The 12,772-nt window shown below is 42.3% G+C and overlaps 1 protein-coding gene across 6 annotated transcripts in view; it reads right to left on the reverse strand.

Moving 5' to 3' along the window:
* The window catches only part of TMEM266 (transmembrane protein 266), an 88,355-nt gene that overhangs the window by 30,458 nt on the left and 45,125 nt on the right, over positions 1 to 12,772 (reverse strand). For all 6 annotated transcript variants that reach the window (XM_083630491.1, XM_083630495.1, XM_083630492.1 and 3 more), the window contains 2 exons: positions 8,980 to 9,134; positions 1,899 to 1,972 (listed from right to left, as the gene is read on the reverse strand). In XM_083630491.1, the coding sequence (XP_083486617.1) occupies positions 1,899 to 1,972; positions 8,980 to 9,134 (229 nt within the window). The remainder of the gene's footprint in view (positions 1 to 1,898; positions 1,973 to 8,979; positions 9,135 to 12,772) is intronic.

The following is a 12,772-nucleotide window of genomic DNA, read 5'->3' on the forward strand; positions in this document are numbered from 1 at the left end:
TGAGTCAAAATCCACAGTAACGGCAAAATGTATCAGCCCAAACTACAAAAGATATGAAGGAAAACCTTAAATAAGTCTATAGTCAACTCATCAGACCAAACACACCAAATATCAAATTGCACCGAGACTGACCAACCCTCAAACAATTCACATTAATAAGTCCTGACAACAAAACACAAACACCAGTTCCCAATTACCATAAAAAATAATGAATCTAACCCCAAATCAAAATCATTGTTATGGGAAAAGGAGGAACAGTCATTTCTTTATCCATTTTCTCCACTTTATGCATGGTATTAATATATATTTTCCTCTTAGCCTTCTACTTTTCCCACTTTAGTGTTCCTTCCAAGAAAACTGCTCTCCTATCCCTGGAGCCCAAATTTTGCTCATTCAGAACTTTTTCCAGTTGTATGGCATCCTTTTTGAACTGTACAGTGGTACCTCGGGTGAAGAACTTAATTCGTTCCGGAGGTTCATTCTTAACCTGAAACTGTTCTTAGCCTGAAGCACCACTTTAGCTAATGGGGCCTCCTGCTGCCGCCACGCCGCCAGAGCACGATTTCTGTTCTCATCCTGAAGCAAAGTTCTTAACCTGAGGTACTATTTCTGGGTTAGCGGAGTCTGTAACCTGAAGCGTTTGTAACCCGAGGTACCACTGTATAGCATAATTAGAATGTGACCACACCAGAAAGCCTTTGTTCTGGGACATGGTCTACAAATTCTTATGGCTGCAACCTTCTGAATTCCCCAATGTAGAGAGAAACATAATTGGAAATATTAAGAAGAACTTAATATTCATTTATCCTCACATCTGTCCATCTTGAGGAAGCTCATCATCAAGTAGCAAACATGTTAAATAGCATTGCACAACAAAATATTAATTAAAACCCAGTCTTACCAACAGCCCCCACAAATCTGCTAAAAACAGCTTAGAGGGTTCCAAATGCCCTCTGGAATAAGACTTGCTGTCAAGAGGCTACTAGCAAGGGGGCAGATCATCCTTCTCCCGTGAAGAAGTTTCAAAACACAGATGCCACTGTTAAAAAGGGCATCCTTTGGATAACCTTCTGCCACATCTGTGATGAAGGACTCTAAAGTAGGGCCTTCAATGCAGTTATAAACAAGTAGCCAGATTTCCTGAGAGTAGGTGGTTCTTCAGTTACTCTGCACCCAGATGATTTAGAGCTTTAAAAAGGTAATGATCAGCATCTGGGGTGGGGGAACAAACTAGGTCCAAGAAGGAGCTGGGAGTCAATGCTGATATTTCAAGATTGTTGCCTGTGTGCTGTCGGTGGTCAACTCCTGTTGATAACCTACAAGTTACATTATACTCCAGCTGCACTTTCTAAGAACTCTTTAAAATACAAGCTCATGCACTAACATAACATATTATAAATATTTATTATTTACTGAATTTATATACCGCCCGATACCCAGGGGTCTCAGGGCGCTTCTCAGAATAAAATCAATATACCTACCACAAAATAGCTAATAAAAGTACATTTTAAAAGGGAAGAGGATGTAAATCGGATAAAACAAAGGCCTGGTTTAAAAGGAACCTTTTTGCCTGGCGCCTAAAGGTGTATAATGAAGGCACCAGTCAAACTTCCCTGGGGAGAGCATTCCACAGATGGGGAGCCACTGCAGAAAAGGCCCATTCTCATGTTGCCACCCTCTGGACCTCTCAAGGAGGCGAAACACGAAGAAGGGCCTTAGAAGATGATTTCAGGGTTTGTGTAGGTTCATTTGGAAAGATGCAGTCCTTGAGGTATTGTAGTTCTGAGGTAACTAAGACAATTTAGGTGCCTAGATATACAACTGAACACATTTCCTAAGGAAGTAACCAGTTTTTCAGTCATATTGTCCTTTGTCACTTACTTTCACATTTCACTTACCTCTGAAAAGAACACAGAGAGGATAACTAGACTGATCCAGTGAATAACTCCAGCAAACTGCGATGCATTTGAAACTGAAATTAAATAAAGATTATTATGAAGCATCATTTTGGTTTCTCAGCATGCAAGTTGCACATTATACATAATGAACCAAACATTCTGAAGCCTGCCTTGATTAAGGCTGACCCCCCAGGAGACTGTGGGCCAAATCTGGGTTGGGAGAGAAGGGACAAAATGATGAAAGAAGTGAACTCCCCACCAATTGCAGAAACACTGGTAAATATTCACAGCTAGTACACAACATTAGAGATATAGGCTCAGTCGAGACATAACACCAATTGTGGTTTTTATTAACAATCATTTAGAATGCACACCTTGGTTTAAGCTTCACTAAAGTTTAACATGATTTACAGTTACTTGTCTGCTTCCATTTTCCATCTTCTCAACTCTCCCATCTCTGAGCCTCCAGCACATATTCTCCCCTACTGGCACAGCATCAGACATTTCACCTCCATTTTCAATTAGCTGCAATTAGCATTATTGTCCAAACCAAACTGTGGTTAATCTGAACTATGGTTCATTGAAACAAATCAGGTTTATAAACGATGGTTCCAAGTTTGGCTTCTTTCAGTAACAAGTCCAAGATTCAGGATTCAAAAGGTACCAAAAGTAGAATATAAGAGCCAAGAATGAATTAAAGTCACTCAACGCCTATGACTGCATGTAATGCTAGGCCAAATGATGGTTTAGTTTGAATGATGCACTGTCTTGCAGGAAGAAGACTGCGGTTGCTATGTTCATCCATGGTCCTTTACCTCAGCACAGAAAGCTCTGGTTTAGGGTTGGAACTCAGGATTGTGGTTAATCTCCTTAACCACGATTTGTAGTCAGTAATAAAGTGGAGACGTGCTCCTCTTTGGAAGCCAGCATGCTTGTGTCATTACATGATGTGTGAACCAGGCCACATGCCATGAGGCTGATCTTCAATTTGACCTGCATTAAGCCTTCCTTTGTCCTCATGTAGAGTGTAGGAAAGGCATATTACTAAACAACCATGTTTAATTCTGGATGTAGGTGGGGGAGGAAGAGAACACGCCATGTTTTGAGGTTCTGTATCTGGTGCCAGAGCAGAAGCCCAAAAGCCTGGGAACCCGTTCAGTGCCTGCGTGTGATGGATTAGTAGCTTGGAGGGAGGACTCAGGAAAGCAAAAATAAGCACAGTTTATCATTATTTACCATGATCACAGTGCAATACATCCCATGAGAGAAAAGATGTTGGCCTTACATAGCGGTACCTCGGATTAAGAACTTAATTCGTTCCAGAGGTCCGTTCTTAACCTGAAGCACCACTTTAGCTAATGGGCCTCCCGCTGCCGCCGGAGCACGATTTCTGTTCTCATCCTGAAGCAAAGTTCTTAACCTGAGGTAATATTTCTGGGATAGCGGAGTCAGTAACCTGAAGCATATGTAACCCGAGGTATCACTGTATCTGGATGCATGAAAGGAAAACTCCAAGTTAGCCACCTGCCAGCACAAAGCAGACCTTAGAAAACACCCTGGACTCTTGCTGTGATGTAAGTCTCTCTCAGGAGCCTTTAGGCAGACCAATTTCCCCTCTTTATGTTGAAAATGTTTCATGTGTAGTAAAGTGTTAAAATAACTTTGGGAATACATATGAGTTTTTCTTCTCAATAAGGAAAAAAACTTCAAGTTTTCAGGGTTGTGTGCAGGCACAGAAAAATGCAAAACTGTAGCAGAATATTAATCTGTTTGAGTGAAACACAGTATTTCACTTTTAGGTTTGTTTTATTTTTTAAATCCTGTAACTCCACTACCTATGTAATGTTGCACTGACACATTTATAGCCCTGTCTCCATATTGTGAAATGCTAAGAGAAAGAAGGAAAAAACCTCAGCTACATTGTTCATTTTCAGCAACGTCCTGATGGCTGCAATAAAGGGAAATGGGAAAATGCTATCAACAAGGCAGCAACCCATATGTTGGAAGGAATAAAGGAATGTGCAACATTCTGTCTGCCCTCTTGTGTTCAACTAAAGATGTGCAGAATGGACAAGATGCAAGACAATAAAATATTTTTATTGCACCCCTCTACTCCAAGCCAGTATTGACTGTGAATGCTAATGGGTATTCTAAAGAGCCAAACAATGAAAAGATCATCAGTTGCATTATTTACTTATTCATTCTATTTTTGACATTTATAGGCTGCCCTGTAACAAGTGTTCTCTGGGCAGCTTACAGAATAAAAACAAAAAAGTTTAATAAATAAATAAAAGGACTAATAAAATAAAAAGTGGTGTAGCATTAAAAACTGACTAAAAATGAATATTAAGATTAAAAATAAAGCGCAAATAATAACACAAAAGGCTGGAACTAATTTAAAAACTACAGCGAGATTTATACGGCCTGGGATTTTTTTTAAGGTCTTCGTCTGCAACATTCTCTGATGGGCAAAAATCTTGAGTGCCAGAAAATTCCAGAAAAAGAAATGCTCTTTCCACATAAAGCTCCCTGCACTTAGAAAAATAGAATACCGGTAAATGGAGAAAAAATCTATTCTACTCCCAGATGTGCTGTGTGAAAGAGTGACCCTATGCAGTTGAAGGACAGCTGTTGAAATTCTGCAGGCTAATGCAAGCAAAGCAGAGAGCTTAACATTTCTTTTAATGCTGGGTTTTACCTCTCAGCATGATGGTTCTGGGATGCTGTCGTGAAATCTCGCAGGGCCATCCAAGTTCCCGTGAGATTTCATGTGAGCATCCCTAGCCTTCCAGATCAGTCTTGTGCAGCTGTCTAGGAATGGGAGACTGGATCCAAAGGCTCCCGTCCTCCATTGAAAAAAATCCCTTTATTTCACTGTCGCAGGTTTCCCATGTGCATTTCTTTCCACACATATTTCTTGAATTTCCAAGTTCAAACAGAGCAAAACCTTTTTTGGAAAAGGTATAGAAGCAACACCCTTTCCCAAACAACAGCATCAATGGCTTTAGTCCCAGCTTTCAAACCAAGTGCTTTCATTACTAGGGCTGGCCAATGCGCATTGATACACTTGTCCAAAACCCGGTATGAAACTCACATCGTGATAACCAGTTTCATAATAATAACCTGGAAATGTATCACTAATCATGATGTGTATCGTCGCTCAAGATTTCTGCAGCTGGCTCAGCTCTCCCCTGCCTCCTGCAGGCGGCGGCAAACCACAAGGGCAGGTGGCTGACGAAAGCCACTAGTCTGCCTGGGAACTTTCCGAAGAGCACAGACACCTACAGGGAACTTTCCTCTGTAATGTAGGCAGCATGTTTAACCCTCCTTCCTCACTTCTGCCCGTCTCTCTCTGCGTGTGGCTCCCCCACCATGCCTCTCGTCATGTCAGCTCTGAAGGCTGGCATTCCCCGCAGGCTCTGTGTTCCTACGAATGCATGGTGCAGTGGGGTGGGCTCTTCAAGCTAGCAACTATTACAAGTGCCAATGAGACACGGAAGGAGCAGAAAGGGCGATGAAAGTCGGCTTGGGGAGGAGAAAAGGAATGTTTGAATGGGTGGGCATGATGGTTGTTTTGAGTCTTATTTGGGTGGGAAGCAGGTAAGAGTTTATCTAAAGGTCTTCTGGCAGAAGCAAAAGTTAAGAGTGGACTTAGGGGTTAGGTGGCACTTAGGGAGAGCTGTGCATGTATTGGGGGAGTCAGGCTGTATTTGGCAGCAACATCCCAGTGTTAGGACGGCTGTCGAGTCCAATAAGTTGTTGCAATATCAGATAGTGTCTATCGAGGTATTTGGAGATTAAAATTCCTTCCCTGAGCCTGTGCTTTCCAGAATACAAAGACGTTAGGTTTAGGTTTTAGTTGCCTTGTTTAATGTACTTTTAATGTGTGATATGCTTTTAATTTGAAATATACTAGCAGGCAGTGGCTTGTGAGGGTGGATGGGGAGGGCTTCTCAGGCTTTGAGAAGGTGGTGGTGGGGCTCTTGGACCCTCCCGCCAGTAAATTTATGGTGGTTTAAGTAGAAGGGGAAGAAATGGAGACAGTGAGAGATTTTACTTTCTTGGGTTCCATGATCACTGCAGATGGTGACAGCAGTCAAGAAATTAAAAGACGCCTGCTTCTTGGCAGAAAAGCAATGACAAACCTAGACAGCATCTTAAAAAGCAGAGACATCACCTTGCCAACAAAGGTCTGTATAGTTAAAGCTATGGTTTTCCCAGTAGTGATGTGTGGAAGTGAAAGCTGGACCATAAAGAAGGCTGATCGCCGAAGAATGGATGCTTTTGAATTATGGTGCTGGAGGAGACTCTTGAGAGTCCCATGGACTGCAAGAAGATCAAACCTATCCATTCTGAAGGAAATCAGTCGTGAGTGCTCAATGGAAGGAGAGATCGTGAAGCTGAGGCTCCAATACTTTGGCCACCTCATGAGAAGACTCCCTGGAAAAGACCCTGATGTTGGGAAAGATGGAGGGCACAAGGAGAAGGGGACGACAGAGGACGAGATGGTTGGACAGTGTTCTCGTAGCAACCAATGTGAGTTTGACCAAACTGCGGGAGGCAGTGGAAGACAGAAGTGCCTGGGGTGCTCTGGTCCATGGGTCATGAAGAGTCAGACACGACTAAACGACTAAACAACAACCAAGTAGAGGACGCTTTCACCCCGGTGTGGCTCCCTTTTATTACACACACAGCCCAACAGGACAACAACAAGAACCCACCAACAGCATATGAATCAATATGGCTAACTTGACCCAAGAACCCCACACACCCTCATACACACAAACAGATCCCACTGCAGTCAACTGAAGGCAGGCCACCACGCTCTGGGGCCCCCAACCTCTCTCAATGCCAATGAAAATTAATAAACGGATATAAAGAATGAAAGTTTACTACCCACCTCCCTTCTCTCTCCTCCCCCAACCTTATACTGTATTCCACATTAAAGTCTCACGTTGAATATAACTGATCTATGTTGTTGTTTAGTCGTTTAGTCGTGTCCGACTCTTTGTGACCCCCTGGACCAGAGCACGCCAGGCCCTCCTGTCTTCCACTGCCTCCCGCAGTTTGGTCAAACTCATGCTGGTTGAAAAATATGGTATGTGAGGCGGGAGGGGAGTTTTTACCCTTTTTTACATATACTATATTTGCTACATAAATGATTTGGCAAACCTCCCCCTAAATGATAACAAATTGATAAAAAGCAAGAAGAGAAAAAGAGAACGGAATTATATTAATGGATTAATATGAAAATAGTACTGTGTGAGAACACCGAAATGATTTAAAGAATCTAACTTCCACTGGACGGCAATTCGGATTATGGCCTTAGAAGACCTGGCGGGACGCCAGATTGTTAAGAGATCTAAGAATTGGAAGGAGAACTGGAATTTCGCCCAGAGCTACGGCGGGAAACCAGATTACTCCCTTACTCAGACACAAACAACAAAGATGGCGTAATGATGCAGCTTGAATTTCAGCAGAAGAAGAGAAAGATTGGAAAAGCAGAAGAAGAGATGCTGCTGCAGGACATGATTAGAACAATGAAGAAGCAAATGGGAAAATAAACATCTCACACAGAGAATTTACAGGATACAGAACTCTCCTGGCGGGGGAAAAATCTTTTTATTAAATATCTCAACACGAATGGAAGTCAAGAACTCTGTAGCTATGGATAAAGGACTAAGATCAGGACTTAATGCAACTGCATTAACTAAGATTTTGGAAGCAGGAGGAAGTAAGAACTTTGCATCCCAAAACCCAGCACACAGGAAGTCACTCAAAAATTATAATTGGCTGTATAATTGATCTATATTTGGATGGGAATGGTAATATGATATTGACAAAATGTGGCTGTTATTGGAGTTTAATAATTGAAAACTAATAAAAATTATTATTTTAAAAAAGAATATTAGGGGGCGGGCAGGGTAAGCATGACTTTGTCTTCCAATGAGGACAAGACCATATTAAGAATGAACATAAGATTTTAGCTAGAGTTCATTCATTTTCAGCTTTGTAATCTTGTTATATATAAAAATGGCCTAGACATTCTGTTATTGCACCTGTAACCTAGTTTTCAGGCACCATGTGGCACCTAGATTGTCTAACTGAGTTTCTAACACCAATCTGTTACCAGGTCAAGTTCAAAGTGTTACTATAGACATATAAAGCCCATAACAGAACAGTAATATATTCTCCAGAATTCTTTAATGGTTTAGTCAAGCATGCAATCAGAGTAAAATTTCATTTAATTATAGACATCAAATTAAAAAAAATAATAATTCAGTATTTCCCCAGATTAATATAAGCTCCAGCCTCATTTCAGACAACTTGATACAGTGCTACCTCAGGTTCAGTACTTAATTCGTTCCGGAGGTCCGTTCTTAACCTGAAACTGTTCTTAACCTGAAGCACCACTTTAGCTAATGGGGCCTCCTGCTGCTGCCGCGCCGCCGGAGCATGATTTCTGTTCTCATCCTGAAGCAAAGTTCTTAAACTGAAGCACTATTTCTGGGTTAGCGGATTCTGTAACCTGAAGCGTATGTAACCTGAAGCGTATGTAACCCGAGGTACCACTGTATATTGAAATACTGCAATGTTTAGCTGGTGATATATTGCAATGTTGAAAATCAGATATTACCCAGCCCTATTAATTACTCTGGAAGACCAACGAACCCCATAGTGCTGCCGGGGGGGGGGGGAGAATTCAAATGTACATCTGAATGGGACAGGTGGGGAGACAGTGGGTAATGTTAGGTCTGGGATGAGCCCCAAAGGAATATCAGCACATCAGAGGTTCACAAAATTCCATACACTTCATACCTCATACAATCTAGACCAGGCTTCCCCAACCTCGGCCCTCCAGATGTTTGGAGACTACAGTTCCCATCATCCCTGGCCACTGGTCCTGCTCGCTAGGGATCATGGGAGTTGTAGGCCAAAAACATCTGGAGGGCCGAGGTTGAGGAAGCCTGATCTAGACACTATTCCCAAGCTATTTCCACCCACCCACCTGCAACCCATAGTGCATTAGCCTCAATATAATTGCCAAAAGTTTCAGGAAAAAGAAAAACCTGCTACTCACACTGGAGAAGCTTTATATCTATTAGGAGTTCCAGAGTCAGCAGGATCACCACCAATACTACACAGGCTACCAGGAAACTGTTGAGACTTGCACTGAGCAAAAATACCTGCCACACAGCAGCTCGCCTCCCACAGCACGGCTTAAGCCAGTTAGATCTGAAGAAAGAAAAAGAGGGGGAAGAAGAGAAGAAAAGTGACAGGAAAAAAGGAAGATAGGTAAAGAGTAACAGGACAGAAACTGTACAGCTGTCTGTATGAGCAGAAGGAATCTCATTCGAAAAACACCCTCTGAATATTTTCTGTTTGGTCAACCTATACAATACAAAGAATAAGTATGAATTTCTAGGTACATTTTACATTACAGGTGAAATTCTTGTTTAGACAAGCCTACCTAGATGCTTATAAGGTTGAGGTAATTTTAATCTTTTAGTATTTTAATTTTTGTATGTTTTTAAGTATGGTTGAAAATTTTTATTAATTGTATTGTTTTACCTTTTTGTCAGCCATTTTACAATCAAGTGGTATATAAATTTTGTAAAATAATAATAATAATAATAATAATAATAATAATAATAATAAGAAGAAGAAGAAGAAGAAGAAGAAGAAGAAAACAACAACCAACTCTTACTGGAATGATAAATGCCTGTTTTCTTTTATTTCTTTGTATTTGCTCCGCAAGTAGCACAGAACTGGACACCTGGCAAATCAAAGCTTCCATATAAAAATACTATTCCTTTTCAGAGGGATAGCTGTGCTAGTCTGTTGCCCATCTCTACATCAGACCACGTGTAGAGATGCTAAGACTCCAACACCCACCATCTCTGGTCATCAGCCAGGCTGGCTTAGGCTGATGGAGTCCAGTAACATCTAAAGTGCCACAGATTTCCCCACTAGAGGGAAACTGCGAAACAAAACGAGTAACATCACCATACAGAACAATCTTCGTTTAAAATGTTCTAAATGCCACTACAGATGTGCTGTGTTATGAAAATCATAGAATTGTAGAGTTGGAAGGGACCCTGGGGGTCATCTAGTCCAACCCCCTGCAATGCAGCAATCTATTTGCCCAACCTGGATCTCAAACCCATGACTCTGAGATGAAGAGTCTCATGTTCCACCAACTGAGCATCGATGTTTCCATTTTCTAAATTCACAGCTTCTTGACAAGATGTTTTAAATTTAAACTGAGCAACTACTTGGGTTCTGTAAATGATCTTACTAGCACTACATTATTGCTTTTGTCTTTTCTCTACATTTCATACCATTTTCATGAGTGGTACCTCGGGTTAAGAACTTAATTTGTTCGGGAGGTCCGTTCTTAACCTGAAACTGTTCTTAACCTGAAGTACCACTTTAGCTAATGGGGCCTCCCCATTTCTGTTCTCGTCCTGAAGCAAAGTTCTTAACCCGAGGTACTACTTCTGGGTTAGCAGAGTCTGTAACCTGAAGTGTTTGTAACCCGAGATGTTTGTAATCCGAGGTACCACTGTACAACTCTGCTGTTTAACTCTAGACTTTTCCTATAAATTTCCCAGAATGGACAGCAGAGGGCAGAGATGCATGTCTTTACAGAGATTATAGAATATAACATTTTAATTTCAATCTGACTGGGACAGGTTTTGCAAAAAAAAATTGAGAGCAGTAATGGAACTGGCACAGGTTTGTATTGCCAATGATAAAAGATGTGTTTAGAGCCAGAAGTGCCTGGAAAAACCTTACTTTATTGTTTCCTTACATAGAGTCATGTTTGCCATTCATCAGAAGTGTTCGAAGTTATATATAAATATTTAAAAAGCTTGTATTATCTAAACACATTTAACAGCAAAACAGCAGAAAAGTACAAATTTAAAAGAGTCACTAGCCACTATCAAGCTACAGCAAACATTTTCAAGAAGAAAAATATCCTGTTGGCATTGAAGAAAGAGGTGGCCAAGGATGGGCTCTACTCCTGCAGAATCATTCCACTTTGGGGCAAAGGAGCATTCATTCAAATGAAACTTTAAATAATGCCCATGAATTAGAATAGAGTCTGAGGTTAAAAACCAACATGCCACCACAAAACAGTCAAGAGGGCAACCTCCTGGCTGCAAAGACCAAAAGCTAAAACATGACAGACACATCACAACTGGTTGAAGTTGTCCATGTGGTGACAGTAATTCTAAGGGAGGGGAAACTTTGAGCAACAGAGAGATGGTCAAGAGGTTAAGCTCGCCAAATCCCAGGTACTTCTGGGAACATGTTCCTGAAGCGAAAGATGCAGCCCTCAGCTGAAAGTATTATATTTACCTCCCACCGCCCTTAAATCAGTTCTTGAGTGACATGCCTGTGTTCAACCACACATAAATCATGCTACTTGGTTTAAAATGTAGGAGAGAATACTGATACAGGCAAAACAATGATTCACACAAAAGGGCTGGTCAGCATGCTATGGGTGCCACAAAGAAACATTTTAAAAAAGCACATGCCACATAAGGCGGCCAATCCTGTCACAGTAAGGTAAAGGTAAAGGGACCCCTGACCATTAGGTGCAGTCATGGCCGACTCTGGGGTTGCGGTGCTCATCTCGCTTTACAGGCCGAGGGAGCCAGCGTACAGCTTCCGGGTCATGTGGCCAGCATGACTAAGCCGCTTCTGGCAAACCAGAGCAGCACACGGAAACGCCATTTACCTTCCCGCTGGAACGGTACCTATTTATCTACTTGCACATGACGTGCTTTTGAACTGCTAGGTTGGCAGGAGCTGGGACCAAGCAACGGGAGCTCACCCTGTCGTGGGGATTCGAACCGCCGACCTTCTGATCAGCAAGTCCTAGGCTCTGTGGTTTAACCCACAGCGCCACCTGCATCCTGTCACAGTACAAAGGTTGTTTATCTGCAGTGGCTCAGAAAACACTAAAGCGAGATTTTCTCCACAACACCACAAGTCTGCGGTGTGTAGAGGGAAAGCTGCCTGGACCACTTGGCAAGGCTCCTTGACAACAGCTGTATTTATGGATGGCACAAGAACATACAAACACGCCTCACACGCGGTTGGCCTCCTGGGTCCACCTATCTCAGTATTGTCTACACTGACTGGCAGTGGCTCTCCAGGACCTCAGACCAGGAAACCATCCAGTTTCGACCTGGAGATCCCAGGGATTGAACCGGGGACAGTCTGCTTGCAAAGCCAGCCCTCTGCCACTGAGGTCGGGCCCGGTTCCATCTTACAGCATAGATTAAAAGGGAGAGCTAAGCTGTAGCAATATTTTTATTCCGTTCTTCCCCCAGGAGCTCTCCACACACCTTCTAATCCTCAAAACAAAGATCCAGTAAGGTAGGTTAGGCTGAGAGGTAGCAGCCAGCTTCAGGCAACCACTGAGCTTTGTACAAGTCAAAATGTGATCCATCACAGCACTCTGGCAGCAGCTCCTCCACTTAGAATCTCAAGCACTAGACAAACACTTTGTCAATGTAACCTGAAATGAGCAACACAGGAAGAGAACATATTTTTTGCCCACTGACTCCTCTAACTAGATGCAGTTCTCCAGGGTTTCATGGTCCTTCCCAATACTTTTAAACTTGAGGTGAACATAGGGCCTTCTGGATGCAGAGCATTTGCTCTACCAATGAGCTAGCAGTTCTCCAATTCTGGAAATGGATGGCATTGGCCCTGGAGAGGCAGTTTCTGGAATAATGTAACCCTGCACCAGGGCACTCACTACCTATAGCAGGGGTCCTCAAACTTTTTAAACAGGGGGCCAGTCCACTGTCCCTCAGACACTGCTGGGGGCCAGACTATACTTTGGGGGAAAAATA

The sequence above is a fragment of the Podarcis filfolensis genome (assembly GCF_964270895.1).
Source record: "Podarcis filfolensis genome assembly, chromosome: 9".
Classification (NCBI taxonomy): domain Eukaryota; kingdom Metazoa; phylum Chordata; class Lepidosauria; order Squamata; family Lacertidae; genus Podarcis; species Podarcis filfolensis.